Consider the following 15,851-nt stretch of genomic DNA (forward strand, 5'->3'; position numbering starts at 1 on the left):
GAAAGATGTGAATGGGGAAATGGAAATTTTTGTTTACTTTTAGTGAAGGGTTTTTCTTCTTCAAAGAGGAAGGAGAAAAAGATATCTTTACCCACTTTGGTGCACTACCTTCCAACAAGTCTTAGAAGGAATAAGAGGAGTGGGCACAGAAACAAAGCAGACCTGAAACTGTGGAAACATCAGCACAGTGTTCTCAAGGCTGCAGATGTCTCTCTCAGATCTCCCGGTGGAAGAGGAACCACTCTTTCCAGGCATCAGCAAAGAGCTAGCACATCTAGGAGATGCTGCCACTGAATCCCTTGTGGGCTCAGAGTTAATAAGTCAGAAAGAGCGTGTGGCACAGGATGACAGTTTCTCTTGAAAATGACTTGTCTGGCAGTTCTATTCTGACCTAGGAAGATTCAAAAAAAAAAAACTCATCAAGGAAATGTGTGCGATCAGGGTTATTTGTCTTGAAGAATCACAGAGGGGATGAGGAAGAGGAAGAGTCACAGAGAGGGAATAAGGGAGAGGAAGAGGAGGAGTCACAGAGGGGATGAGGAAGAGGAAGAGTCACAGAGAGGGAATAAGGGAGAGGAAGAGGAAGAGTCACAGAGGGGATGAGGAGAGGAAGAGTCACAGAGGGGATGAGGAAGAGAAAGAGTCACAGAGAGGATGAGGAAGAGGAAGAGTCACAGAGAGGATGAGGAAGAGGAAGAATCACAGAGGGGATGAGAGGAAGAGTCACAGAGAGGATGAGGAAGAGGAAGAGTCACAGAGGGGATGAGGAAGAGGAAGAGTCACAGAGAGGGAATAAGGGAGAGGAAGAGGAAGAGTCACAGAGGGGATGAGGAAGAGGAAGAGTCACAGAGAGGGAATAAGGGAGAGGAAGAGGAAGAGTCACAGAGGGGATGAGGAGAGGAAGAGTCACAGAGGGGATGAGGAAGAGTCACAAAGGGAATGAGGAAGAGGAAGAGTCACAGAGAGGATGAGGAAGAAGAAGAGTCACAGAGAAGATGAGGAAGAGGAAGAGTCACAGAGAGGATGAGGAAGAGGAAGAGTCACAGAGAGGGGATAAGGGAGAGGAAGAGGAAGAGTCACAGAAGGGATAAGGAGAGGAAGAATCACAGAGAGGATAAGGAAGAGTCACAAAGGGGATGAGGAAGAGGCAGAGGAAATGAGGAGAGGAACCCTTTGATCCATCAATAGCCATCCCATTTTCTGTGTATGGACATACATGTGTGTGAGTAGCCTGTGTACTAACAGAAGTGCTTCGGGAGAGGCTGGCCTTTGGTTATAACTGAACAGCAGAGTTGTATCTTTAGCTCTGGGTTAGAAGCCTCTTACCAACACAGGCTTAGCAAGCTTTAGCTGGCTGAGCCCTGGTCTCCTCGGTGGAAGCTGCGGGATCTATCCCATCGACGAGCAGATAAAACAATGCACATGAAAGTACCGCCCAGAGTATAAACTAGAGCACTATTATTTATGATGAATAAGCAGGAAGGAATCCAGCTGCCAATTATTTTGCTATCTTTTTTACTAGGTTAGGTAATCTAGCCAGAGGGTGAATGGGTAAGATTTTCCTCACTTAGGTTCACAGACAATATGTAAATCTGCAATGCACAGGTGTCTGAAATCTATTATTTATGAGCTTATTTTAATATGCCATATTGTTTTTAATTCTCTTCTGGATCTGTAGACAGTGGAAAATACCAAACTGAGAAAAGTTCTTGCTGAATTTCGCACCTATCTTTAGAGTGACTACAGTTACTGATCTCTGACATATGAGGCACCCGTCCGTGTTGGCAATGAATTGTCCTGGTGGGCACCTCTTCCCTCCAGCAATGATCTCCTTTGTTAAGGTCTTCCTCATATTTTCTGATGTATTAGAGTTTCATGTTTGTCTGTATTAAGACTTTTTTTGCTAGAAATTTGGAATCCTACCTAACGTCAGAATATTTCATAAGCAACACCTAACATTTACCATTTATCCAGCAGTGTTATCTTTCTTGAACTATATTATAGACAACTTCAGACCCTACATGGTAGTCACCAAAAGCGTGTATTTGAAAAAGGATTCAGTGTGCCATATTTATGCATTATTTAATGGTATGCAAATTATAAGTCAGAGAGGAAAACACACGTCAGCATTAATAAACGGCAATGCTACTACATTAATTATGATATTACTATGATTTATTCCCTAGCTTTGCATTTTGATTTTCTTTGAAAATGTATGCCATCTGAAAAGCCTACTTCCTTTCCTAGGTCTCCTGCCTGGCACTTGAGTCTGGTCCTTCTGCCCACCCTATGAGCTTCTGAAGGAAAAAAGTACACAGACATAGAGCCTGAAGCAGCCACATTGTCTTACAAGCATTAAAAATTAAAAAACAAGCACACACCGCCTAAAGCTCCGACATTTATTATGTCAATGTTAAGCACACTTTTTAAAAGACAACATAGAATGTATAGAAACAAGGGGTCAGGGGTCATGCTCATTTCCACAGTACGGGTAATTAGGTTGGCTGGTTTCAAAAGGGTTGGACGTCGCTCCAACTGCGGCAGTCCTAGGGCCCTCTGGATGGGACGGATTCACTGTTCCAATGTGGGTCTGGTTTTTTTTGTTTTTACGTTTTATTAAAAAATATAAATAAAATGGCACTGCAGGCCCAGGCTGGGAGGACTCGGCAGGACTCTTGTCTTCTTGGAGGCTACTGTCAGAAAACATCACAATCTAGCAGGATAACGGAGCACGTTGACGTCGGCTGGGCGGCGCATGTCCGCCCCGCCCTTGGGGGCTTCAAAGTTTCTCAGAACTTAAGGGTTCTTGAGCTTCCATCCGAAAACTGCCACACATCTTGAGCTCGCGGGGTACTACGCCGAACGGGGGTGTGTGAAGGACCTGGAAAGAGGTTGGAGACAGAGGAAGGAAAAGGTACAGTGTGACTTGGCCTGGTGACTTTCTGGTCTCGTGCTAGCTTTTTAACATTATGACTTAAATCAACCACAGGTTGAGCCACTGCCGTGACCTCAAATGTACTCTCCCCTCCCTGGATAGTCCCACCGCCAAGGTGCTTTCCCACACCTCCCGCCTTGTTACCCCGAGGACCCAGACTCCCTATCCCAAGACGTGGAAGTCCTACCAAACTTAAGACACACCTGAAAGGAAACTCTCTTCCTTACAACTGAGAAAACGTAGTAGCAAAACAGTCCTTTGGTCAAGGATAGTGGGAGAGGGAGGAGGGGAGGGAGACATTTTCTTAAAATGATAATAAAATTATAAAGAAACAAAAATCAAAATTGATGTAAAAGCAGCTCAACAAAAACATGAAATGTCACCAACGTCAAGGCAGCCAACGATTTACAAGAAAGAGGTGAACAGTCTCTCAAGAGGAAACCAGAACCCAAGAGTTGCCCTCAAATTGCACCCAAACTGCCTGTAGTTTCTTTCAAACATGCAGGGATTTTATTTGTCTTTTTTGTGTCATGGGGAACCATAATGGTGAAGGGACAGGAGTGGCAACGTTCCTCCGGGATCCCCCTTTGCTGTGGACATTGACTTGACGCAGTGACCTCAGAGTACAGATGTGCTGGGGAGGGCAGCTACTACTGTGCCATTACAGGACTCGTTGCCATGGTAACCTGAAATTTCAGGGACCTGGGGCCTCTTCTCCCCTGACCTCACGATGCAGGAGGCCTGGGGTCTGGAGCTCAGCTGTCTTCCCATATAGCGCCCCCTGAGCAGTGGAGACCTGGACTGAGGGGCCTGCTGTGACCAGGTGGATTCTGGGGAACCCACTTGCCCCTGAGGCCTTTTAGATGCCCCTCCAAACCCCTTTGTCTGACCCACTATTTATACTTAAGGACCTAATAGGCCAAGTACAGCATAAGTGTGCACCATATTCCTTGTTATTCAAAACCACACCCAGCCCTCTAGGTATCCAGGGGCTTCTGCATTAGAAGAAATGTTGGGGATGGTGTTTAACTTGCTCTTCTTTATTGTTTCTGTGAACAATGCGGTAGATTCATGTGCCCTCCTTACATAGATTTTTGCCATGTGACAGAAAGGAAAAACAGTATTTGGATCAATCATAGAGTTGTGTTCAGTCAAGTCTGGTTACTTAAGTACAATGACCCTTGTGAACTGCATTGGCTCCTTTTCCCATTTGGGAGGGAGGTGGGGGAGGGAGGGAGGGAGGGAGGGAGGGAGGGAGGGAGGGAGGGAGGGAGGGAGGGAGGGAGGGAGGGGTCTGCTGCTCCCACGACACAGAGAATTAGAACTCCTTCCCCAAAGGCGGATTCCCTGTGCTATAACATAGTGGGCTAACAGGATAGTGAGTTGCAGGAGAGCAAATGTGACTGGCGAAGGACCATGTCTACAGTGTGCTGGGGCAACAGCCCTGGGATACAGCCTATGCATTCTAGTGTCTGTTTCTTAAAAACAAAACAAAACAACAACAACAAAAAGTTCTGGGCAAGCCTTGGGAGATGCTCAGGAAGACACTGAATAGAGATCATGGCTTTCAATGGTAGCATTCTCTCAAAATAATCATTCCCCAAGTAGGTTGAAAGAACACTGCCAATTGCAGCAAAAATCCTCACAACTTAAAAAAAAAAAAAACAACTCCGGAACCTGCTAGGGAGTAGCCATTCCATAGTGACGGCCACAGGGATCAGCAGTCATGCTTGTGTCGGGGAGAGGGTATATAACTAGCTCTCGGGGCGACGTGCTCAGGAGTTCCTCAGTTTCTTTTGAGGACACTCCCAAATAATCCTGGTACCTTTCAGCCCCGCCCCCAATGTCTGTGGATAAGCAGCTTTGTCTCCTTACGTTTGCAGATGAAATGGTATCTAGTCCGCCCTTCCTGCCACCACTTCTTTCTGATTTCTCACTTCAACCATTATGAATATATACAATGTGGACTTATTGCATATACAAAATGGTATTTAAATAAACAGTTTTATCCACAGAACACCCCAGGGGAAAGAAATCAACTACTTCACACTTCCTGCTCCAGCTGGTACACTAGAAGTCTCATGTTCACCCCATGTCTTAGCAACCTTTAAAACGTGTTGGATTCAGACTTCCTGAAGAGCCTACCAGGAGGGGAGAACATGGTTTCAGGAAGGGCCCCCTTACACTGGAGCATTTAGGGTTAAAATGTGCAATAATATCATTTGCAGTATTCCCGCTTATTAAGTTTTTTCTCAAATACAGGGCTTTAAAAAAAATCCTTAGCATACTAGGTGCCAGGGGTTCACATACATTCTACTGGTATGCCAAGATTTACAGAAACTTAACTGAGAATTCTCAGTGACAGGAATGCATGCCACAGTGGGAAACTTGTGTTTTTAGATTCCTTCCTAGTACAAGTGAAAGGGTTTGGGTTCAGGCTAGGAAATGTCACGTGGAAGTCTTAGTCTTGGGGTCTAAAGTTCCATGCCCCCATTGCTTGCTGAGCTTCAGAAATTATATTTTATCAGAAGGTTGCAAGAAGTCGGAAGACGATGGAGCCTGAAGAAGCTGTCTCTCAACAAATTTATTTAACTTTGGGACCATGTAAATCAAACATAATCTGTGATTTATCACCAGATATTTGTGCCCCTCTCCATTCCCAATTTGATTTAAGATATCTCAACTTATAAGGATATCGTATCCACCATTAATTCTGCCTGTCAGGATGCAAAATCTAATTACACTAAGAGCATCGTATACCGAGGAATTAAAATAAGTACTGTGTATAAAATCTGCACAGCTGCACTCTGAGCTGCCGCGAAAGCACGATGGGGACACGCAGAAGCTGAGTGGATATTTAATCTGGTGAGGCATCCATGGTCACCTACAGATGACAAGGCACAGGGAAATATTCCTATTTGTTTTGGAATTAGTTTGGTACTCAACTGAAAACACAGGTATCTTTCCTCAGTTCACTGACAAATACCAACCTCTCAAAGGTGCCTGATTCTCATCCCATCCCATCTCACCACCTGTACAGTAAGTCTTCCCAACTCCCATCAGCGAGGCCCCCTTTCTCACTAAAAATGACTTAAAAAATAAAAGTAAGAGCCAAACACCTTACTTTGCTGATGCTTAAAAAGATAAAAGTCTCCTGGCTTTGGATCAAAGGCATTACACGGAGAGGCCACTTCACAGTCACCATTGGGAAAGAACCACGCAACGAAAAACGCTACCACGGGAGGACAACAGAACAGCTTTTGTTCAGGGTTTTACCAAAAAAAAAAAAAAATGCTGTTGGATGCATTCACCTATGCTGGAAACAGGGAGCCAGCACCACAGAGGCGCAGGCTGTGTAATAAAGCAAACTGAAGCTGCAACACGCAGTAGTTGGAAAACCAACAACATGGATTTCTAAGGAGTGAACGTTTAAAACAGACCTAACCTGCCTTTCAAGCCATTGCAAAACATGAAAAGATAATTAATTGAAGGTTATCTATCTACCCTCATCTGCCACCAGCATGATACAAGGTGCTCAGTAGTGGCCTCCTAAGACCTAGCTCATCCTTGGCTGCTGGTTTTTGTTTTGTTCTTCCTATAATTTTCCTCTCCCCTTTTTTTTCATTATTATTATTTAACAGATTTAGTATATTTGCTACCTTTGTTTCTGGATGTTTAGGGTTGAGGGGGGGAAGGTCATTTTATGAGGAAAGGTCATTATGGAGAATAGGGAGCTATTTGTTTAAGGATCCCCTTTTTTGACATCACACTCTAAAATAGGGAAATAATGGAAGAACAGAAAGGACTTTTAGACACAACAGGCACAGCAGAAAATCCAAAGGAGACAACTGAGGGGCGGCTCCTAGGCTCACAGGTACCTAGTGGATCCCACTAAGGACAGAGCAGAAGTTTTGAACAGTGAACAAGAATTACCTTCCAACTGATCTAAACCTGTACTTCCATGGCTTGAGGTAAGTCTATTTTAATAACAGTAAGTATATTATGCTCCTTGAGGGTATAATACACACATCAAAATGCCCATAGAAATGACCCTGAAAAAGACTAACTGGCCTTCTCTCAAAACCTGTTATTTTGTTGAAAGTAATTTACAGAGTGTGTCAAATGAGGACACAAGAAGCTGACATAGTACTTTAATTTTTTTATTTTTTTTTTCAATAAAGGGACAAAATGGGTGTATGAACAGGTTAATGCAGACAACTGCCAAAAAAACACAGACAGTGGTTTTTCCAATAGAACTTAACAAAGACCAGAAACAAATACAGTAAAAAGCCAGGTTGCAATGACCTTTGGTCATCCAAATAAAAAAAAATAATAATAAAAACAGAGAAAAATAAAAGATCAAATTAAGTGCCTCTGTTCTGAACAGGGCATATAAGCAATAATAAATAGTGACTCCCATAGTAAAAGATAAAATTTCAAGTTACGACAAACAGCTTTCATTACAGGAATAGAAAAGGCCAATAACAAAATATTCTGCATTGCCATTTACAAAAAAGTATTGACTAAAGCGGGCTTTCTCTTTAATATGCTTTGCATAAGAAATTCTTTCCAATCTAAATATAAAGCACCATTTAGTTTTTGGCAATGAAAAAAACTGCAAAACATTGTTGTTGTTTTTTTTTTTCCTTTTTTTTCTTTCTTTTACTGCATATGAAGGTAAGATGCTGGAATGTCGGGGTGAGCGGGGAGGAGGGGCCAAAGCACACTACATAACAAACCAACGCTATTAGCTTGCAGTGCTGCGTACAGCATGGCAGCAGGAAAGGGGGAAAAGGATATGTACAACCCCTATGACAGCCATCCATGTGACATTCTAGCAGGCTCCCCAAACCGCCATTATATGGCTTCTCTGTACAATGTCACACCTCTCTCTCTCTCTCTCTCTCTCTCTCTCTCTCTCTCTCTCTCTCTCTCAGCATACAAATAATTTGCACTATATTATCCTGCCAAATTAAAAAAATATACTGTGGCAGCCTGTCTTTTTTTTTCTACTAACAAAAAGGTACATTGATACCTTTTGAGTGAACAAGCAACAGTTAAAAATACAAGCTTCAATATAAATACTATAGTGCCTAACACTAGATGAACATTTAATTCAAATACCATTCTAGAAATACAGAAAGAAGACCATAACTGTGTTTTAGCATAGGAATCAACATGAGTGTGCGTTTTCCTATTTTTAAGTACTATATAATCTTAAACCTTTCCCCATGTATGCTTTTTTTGTTTTGTTTTGTTTTCATTTTTTTTTACAACCTGAAGAGCGGTGTGTGATCCAAGGCATAGAATTTCCACTACCATTTTTAAATGGATAACAGGTCTTGTAACACCACCAAGACAATGGAACCCTAAAATGCTGTTCCCCCCTAAACATAATGAAGTGTCTTTTTAAAAATTCTTTTCTTAACATTTATACTTAAAAAAGTTTTGTACAAAAATCCTTGCACTGTAGAAGCAAAGGAGTCATTCGTTTCTATGTTAAGTATGTTGTTTCCATCCACAGCGCTTGCAGTGTTGCATCCAAGTGAGGAAGCTCAATAGTCAAGTAAATGGCTGGCAACGTCTGTCTTAGTTTTTTTAGGTTTGTTTGTTTTTTATTATTTTTTAATGCTCATCATTGAGATTGTGTTCAATTGTTTTCAGCATTCTTGCAACGTTTCCCTTAATAAAGACCTGTAAACTGGGAAAACTGTACAGTGCACTTAATTGTCCTATCTGAGCAGGTTTATTTTATACTCAACCTCTGTATCTCTGATTAGAGAAAAGATACAGGTATCATAGGCAGAGTCAAGTGCTATTTGAACACCAACTGGGGCAGATGCTAGCTTAAAACAAAGAAGGAAGAAAAAAGAAAGAAAGAAAGAAAGAAAGAAAGAATAAAACAAAATAAAAACGAATCCTCTTCCATGTTAAACACAAATAGCACACAGTGTATGGAAAAGAAATGAAGTACAACTTCCAGGGAGCACAGACATAGATACTGCTGCTCTTAGAGGTCTTCCTCTTCTTTTTGAAGACTGTCACATTAAATGTAAGTCTTAGAGATTCATAGTTAATCATCATTGTATCGCTGGTCGCTTATACACCTGTTCTAGTTTCAAATGGCAAACAGTACTACATTGTGCTAACCAATCACTACTGTTTTCTGTTTCTCTCTCTCTCTCATCATATCAGCCTGTTCTTTCAAATGTCCTCTAAAGGGCTTTATCATTTTATTGTCCACTCGACAACCAACTAGAGCTGGATCTACTTCTTTTGGCGCCAGAATTTCATTAAATATATCATTTTAAACAAGTATTGTCATAAGATGAACTTCTTGCTAATGTATTTCATCACATTCCAGGGCCTTTGCACATTTCACATTCAATTTGATAACCATTTAAAAATAAAATAAAACTTTAGGCAAAACAGCCCATTTCTTTTATGCTCTCACAAGGAGCAAAGTAGCTTTTATACTGGTATAATCAGTCTTGTTCACAAAGTTAAAGGCAAAAATCAATGATTAGCTAGGACATAATGGGTCATATTTTTAGGTAGCCATTGTTGTGAGAAATACAACACAGAATTACATGCTAGATCCTAAAGTTTATTACCTCACCCAATGCTAGATTAAGCTACAAGTTTATAACAAGCAGAAAAAAACCATCAACATGGTTTGAATAGATCCAAGGCACTCATTTTAAAAGCCAAATGATAGAATAAACTTGTTCTTCTGTTAATTTGTCAATTCAAGGCCTTTTTTCCCTCTCCAATTAATACATGTAACCCTTTAGAGACAGACATTTAGCACATTTTTTTCAGTGCTATCTGTTCTGTCTGTAGAGGGTTAGTTAAACCAAACACTGTTTCCCTCCTCATGTTATAAAATAAAGCCGCACATGATCTGTATTACAGAATTATGTATGCAGCATGCGTTGTTTTCTACCCTCCCTCCCTCACACTCTCAGAATGGAACTGGAAACAGCAACAACATGTTTGCTCATAATGAATTAGGGACAATTTAAAATAGCCATAACATACCATACATGCTGTCTAAGTTAAGGGGGGGAAAACATACACAACATGTAAATTATTGCACAAGAGAAAGGCTCAAAGTTTGCGTAAAATGCAATAGTATTGCCCCAAACATGCATTCAAACGGTGAGAACATAAAGGATTTAAAATTTAAAAAAAGAAGAAGAAAAAGGAAAAAAAAAAGGAAAAACAAAACAAAAAACCAGGTGTGCTGGTGACAAGCACTCATTCATATTCTTAGCTTCCATTACTTCTGTTGTTTGTTTGTTTGTTTGATCACATGGGACTAGAAAAATCCTACAGGGAGTAGGGCTGGAAGGACAATGGGGAAGGGGTGAAAGGGGGGCATCAAGTGGGAGTGAGGGAGGGGTATTAATATACCTCTATTCAGTTTTTATATCATTATTCAACACTCGATCACTGTGCCATTTTTTCATGTGTTTCTCCAGGGTACTGTACACGCTAAAAGGCATCTTACAAATTTCACATTTGTAAACGTCCTTCCCCACCTGGCCATGCGTTTTCATGTGCCTGGTGAGCTTGCTACTCTGGGCACAGGCATAGTTGCACAGCTCGCATTTATAAGGCCTTTCGCCCGTGTGGCTTCTCCTGTGGACAGTGAGATTGCTACAGTTCTTGAAGACTTTCCCACAGTACTCACAAGTGTCGCTGCGTCTGCCCTCTTTTGAGCTGGGCCTGCCCGGGCCCGGACCACTAATATGGGGCGTGCTCCCTCCACTTCCTGTGCCGCTGCGCCCTGAGATCCCTCCGTCCAGCTCCCCGGGCGGTGTGGAGAAGCGCAAGCTCCCGTTCTCCGAGGAGTGCTCTGACGAGGAGGCAAAAGGCGATTGTCTGGAGTCTCCGAAAGTAAGGAAGGGATCTTTGAGCTGCCTGGAGGCCGCATAGCCAGCGAGCCACTGCGAATACACGTTCTCCGTGTTAGGCATCGCGGCCGGGGGCAGGTCAAACTCCTTCTCCAGCTTGATGCGCTTGGAGAAGGGGCTCAGCGAGCTGGGGCTACCCAGCAGCAGCTTTTTGGACAGACCCCCCGAAGCCGATTCGCCGGGGGAGCAGCCACGACCATTAACAGTGCCATCGTCTATGCGGTCTGACTCACCGGCCACCGAGTCTTCATCACAAGTGTCCCTATGGCCCTCGGCCTCGGCCAGGTGGCTGCGCTTATGCTTTTCGCCCAGGACCTGGTGGAAGGCCTCGCTGAAGTGCTGCATGGAGCTGAGCACCATGCCCTGCATGACATCGGGCAGGGCGCGGCCCTCGTCGCCCACGCCCACCACTGCGCCCCGAGAGCTGTTCTCATGGTGGCGTGCAGCCTCCAGGCTCAGCCCGAAGCCGTAGTCCACCCTCTCGCTCTCCGTCAGCTCCTCCTCCTCCTCTTCCTCCTCTTCTTCTTCTTCCTCCTCGTCGTCCTCTTCCTCCTCATCCCCGTTCTCTGGGATCAAGTTGGGGTCGTTCTCACTCTTGAACTTGGCCACCACTGACTTGAGCGCACTGCTGGCGCTGCCCACCAGGTCGCTGGTGCCAGGTTCCGGGGAGCTGGCTGTGGAGAGGCCATCGTCGGACTTGACTGTCATGGGGGATGATTTGTGCATGTGTGTCTTCATGTGGCGCTTCAGCTTGCTGGCCTGTGTGCACGCGTGGTCGCACAGGTTGCACTTATAGGGCTTCTCACCAGTATGGCTGCGCCGGTGCACCACCAAGTTGCTCTGAAATTTGAACGTCTTGCCGCAGAACTCGCATGACTTGGACTTGACCGGGGGTTGGGAGGGAGGAGGGGCGGATTGCAGAGGAGGGAGGGGGGGCGTCGCCAGGAAGGGTGGCTTGCTACCTGGCTGGAATGGTTGCAGTAACCTTTGCATAGGGCTGGGCCGGCCTGGGGACAGCGGTGGACTAGACGTGTTCCCTGCCAGCTCTCTAAGTCTCCTAGAGAAATCCATGGCGGGAGGCTCCATAGCCATTGGATTCAACCGCAGCACCCTGTCAAAGGCACTCGGGTGATGGGTGGCCAGGGCCATCTCTTCCGCCCCCAGGCGCTCTATGCGGTGGGGGTCCAAGTGATGTCTCGGTGGTGGACTAAACAGGGGGGGAGTGGGTGGAAAGCGCCCTTCTGCCAGGCCGGAAGCCTCTCTCGATACTGATCCTGGTATTCTTAGCAGGTTAAAGGGGTTATTGTCTGCAATATGAATCCCATGGAGAGGTGGCTGGGAAGGACATTCTGCACCTAGTCCTGAAGGGATACCAACCCGCGGGGTCAGGGGACTTCCGTGTTCACTTTCTAAGTAGATTCTTAATCCATGAGTGTTCTGTGCGTGTTGCAAGAGAAACCATGCACTGGTGAATGGCTGTTTGCAAGTTGTACATGTGTAGCTGCTGGGCTCATCTTTACCTGCAAAACAATACAACACCAACATCAATGCTTAATCGCTGAGGCAGGCATCAGCAATTGCTTATTCATGTTCCAACAACCAGCCTCTCCTGGCCCCATCTCGTAAGCCTCAGCCTTCACCCACCTACCCTGCTGCCGACGTGTTGTTTTCCATGTCTGGAGCCCAACAAATATTTGTCAAATTAGTCTTCGTGACATTTTACTCAGTTCCAAGAGTTCCATATTCAAGCCCCATAGCACAAAGTCCTAACTGGTCCAGGCTATGTTAAAAGGAACACTCCATTCCAGGGGTCTCAGCAAATGTCTTCCATTTGCTGTGCTGTGGGCAAGTCATTTCAGCTCTGTGCCACTGTCTCATTGGTTAAATGGGGTACCGAGACAAGACAAGGCCAAAGCCAGAGTCAGTTTGATGTCTCGAAGGAAAACGTCTGCACCCTGACTCCTCTGGTCCTAGTCCACTTTCCCGTGGGTCGTAGGAGAGCTTAACTTTCTAACAAGGCAATATTACTACATAGAGATATCAAAAAGAGAAGGTCAAAAATCAATATAATTCTCTGACCCTACATGGTTCAACTGGAAACACACTAATTGTTGGCCTGTCTTGGGTTCCTTAACATCCTATAATCCCATGTTTAATCTCAAGGGGGGTGTTGTGATTAAAATCTCAAAAGAAAAATGTAATTCTGATTTAACTGAAAAGCTGTATTGAATCCTTAGGCATTCTCCCCAGTTCAACAAAAGAGAGAGTAGAGAAGTTAGGAGTGGCTGGTGCCAACTTCAGCAGACCCAGCATGCTGGTTGTAGGAGCAGTGGCGGCAGCCAGCACCATGACAGGCGGCAGGCTGAGCAATGCTACCCTAGCCGCAGCCTCATTATTTTGAGAGGCTAACAACGTGAACCAAATTATACAACATCCTGCGCCCTCGGCTGAGACTAGGCTCCAGTTGAGAAAGAAACAGAAAGATACAGTTCAGCTAGTCAACTCTTTGGCCAGTGGCCAAGCTGTCTGGAGAGGGGCCCTGCTCAAGTCACATTGTTTCTCTCTTACTGAAAAGAACCCAAGAGTGGTAAATGCCACTTTGGCAAAGAGGTGACAGGCTTGACTTCACAAAATTCATTCATTTTTTTCCTGATAGCTAAATTTAAATATATATTCCCATATATGTATGTGTATATATATATGTATGTTAAGGAACCCAACACACACATATATGGGGTTTATGGAGTAACCAACAGTTTACCAGCCAACTGCAACATTTAAGGATGTGGAAGAGACAGTGGCCTAGGCACAAGGATGAGTCTAGCTAATGGCCCAGACACTTAAAAAAAATGCCAGGGCTTAAAGTATAACTGAGAAATACACTTTCTCCCTATGTGAGGCTAGAACAGTCCCTTAACCCATGGCTAGCATTCCTAAGTAACTTTTTCAATGGAACAAAATTCACCAGGGAGCTAAGGAGTGGGCACAAGGAATTCATCAATTATATGATTCCTCCATTTAGCAAGTCAGAAAGAAAAGCTGCCAAGGTCTTCTCAGGAGCCCCAAACATTCATATTCCAAAGCAAGCCAGCCTCGCTCAAGCGCTTGTCTAAATAATGGACTCCTGCCCTGACCTTGTAATTTACTTTACAATGCATTTATAATCTCACTCAATATAGCCCACTCCTGGGGAAATCTCCTTAACAAGATTAGATGGTAAGATACCAAAATTAGGTTTCAAACATTTGTCTAATGTGGAGGGAGGAAGAAAGGCAGAGATTTTGAAAGAAAATGCTGACATTAGAATCACATTATCTGCCTCTTTTCTTCAAAGAGAAATAAAAAGCTTCAATGAGAGTATTTTCATATTTTGTTGTTGTTGTTGAACAATGACTTGGGCTCTAAATGGTCAGGAAAAAAAATCTGGTTCCAACGACTGTGATCGTCCATAGCGTTCCTCTATGCCTCCCTAGGACTCTGGATCCTGCTCGTGTATTTAGCCTAATAATCAGAGGGCTGTAACGAAGGAGCTTCACTCAGCTGAAGCAAACCCTTAATACTTTCATCACTCCAAATGCCTTAAAATCATTTTTGACCCTTATACTCTCTTAAAGCCTGGGAATGGGGCTGTAATTAGCAATGACGGTCTCAAATGTGCCAAGATGGAGCCCCTGATACGAGCCAAATTCTGGGCACTCTAAGCACATGGAGAGTCTCATCTGTTAGCTTCCCATGAGGCTTAACGAAGTGCCATTTTATTTTGCTTTCTAAAAATTTCTTTTCCAGAGCCAGTTGTGTGGTTGTGCTACAGAAGGTTAACAACACTACGACGCTGTCGTTCCCCTCACACGCGGGGCCAGAGGAAACAGCTTTTGAACTTATAATGAGCACACACACACAGCCTTCACTATCGCCTTCCCATGTTCCCATCAACTAGATATTCTAGATCACAAGGGCACCTACTGTAATCACGATGTCAATGACTGAAGATTACACGGAAAGAGCCGCTCAGAAGCTGGTAATTATTACCAGTCCACTAATAGCAAGCGATGCATTGCCATTTCACCACGGAATCTGCATTTCTCTCGGCTCATGCTGGCGCACCGCATTGTATTACAGTGCTCACGGATTCTAAATTCCTAAACTGCAGTCATCAATAAATGTGTTACTCGCTGCAATTTGTGAAATTACTTTGTTCATAACATCTTTGATGGTTTAGAAAGACCAGAATTGATTTCCTGCATGGCAAAATTAGGGCTACATTGATTTATTGATGTGTAAAATATAATAATATTCTTCATTTACTCTGATGAAAATCAACTTCTCACTTTGAGAGCTTCATTGGGCATTTACCAGGATTGTTTTGATTTAAAGCAATAAACTGAGCCCTGCCCCTCCCCAGTACAAGAACTCAAGGCACTCAAAGGGTTAAACCCAGCTGTTAGCCAACCTACTTACTGTCTTGTATTTTATTTCATTTTATGAGAAGAAATGCCCTCCATTTCTAAATGTGTCATCAATATGAGAAAGTCATGTGGCTGAGGCCTCGCAATTTGAAAGAACAAAAGAGGTCTATGATAAGGCCCCTTAATGTCATTTCCTAGCTTGTGACTCGGTGCCCAACTGAAATGTCCCTGGGCCTTGGGATTCCTACATGTGAAACAACATTAAAAACAGGACCTTTAAAGAAGTGTATGGGTGCATGCAGGGTGTGTGTGTGTGTGTGTGTGTATGTGTACCTAACCAGATTATACTCCCAGCACGGTTTGGAAAGGAACGTCCATGGCAGCCTAAATGCAGGCTTTGGCAACAGAGGCAAGTGGGGGGATTATGTCAGTTACACTTTCATGGCCAAGAAGGCCACAACGTCAAGGGCCCTGAATGCCAAGGATGACTGGTCCATGTAGCTAATGAGGATGGGCACTAGCTTTGTTGTAGGGCTGTGTGGAGCCCACAGCCCAATGCCACATGCCTTCTTCTGATTACTCCTGTACTGG

General features: G+C 43.9%; 1 protein-coding gene and 1 long non-coding RNA gene across 12 annotated transcripts in view; one reads left to right on the plus strand and one right to left on the minus strand.

The window, feature by feature from the left end:
- Nucleotides 1–2,263: 2,263 nt before the first annotated feature.
- Nucleotides 2,264–15,851, minus strand: part of Bcl11a (BCL11 transcription factor A) — a 95,286-nt gene continuing 81,698 nt past the window's right edge. For 6 of the 11 annotated variants that reach the window (XM_021176050.3, XM_029483870.2, XM_029483869.2 and 3 more), the window contains 2 exons: nt 10,352–12,374; nt 2,773–2,881 (listed from right to left, as the gene is read on the minus strand). In XM_021176050.3, coding sequence (XP_021031709.1) covers nt 10,354–12,374 — 2,021 coding nt within the window. In that variant the 3' untranslated portion in view covers nt 2,773–2,881; nt 10,352–10,353. Of the gene's footprint in view, nt 2,882–10,351; nt 12,375–15,851 lie in introns of all 11 variants that reach the window. The other 5 variants (XM_029483868.2, XM_085829065.1, XM_021176055.2 and 2 more) reach the window with 3 other exon arrangements.
- On the plus strand, nt 2,857–8,609 carry LOC110304628 (uncharacterized). Its single transcript, XR_002379092.3, has 3 exons — nt 2,857–2,914; nt 6,716–6,906; nt 8,460–8,609. It is a non-coding gene; the product is annotated as an uncharacterized LOC110304628 (long non-coding RNA).

Source organism: Mus caroli, unplaced genomic scaffold, assembly GCF_978045245.1.
Source record: "Mus caroli unplaced genomic scaffold, Mus_caroli_1 scaffold_13, whole genome shotgun sequence".
NCBI classification, from domain to species: domain Eukaryota; kingdom Metazoa; phylum Chordata; class Mammalia; order Rodentia; family Muridae; genus Mus; species Mus caroli.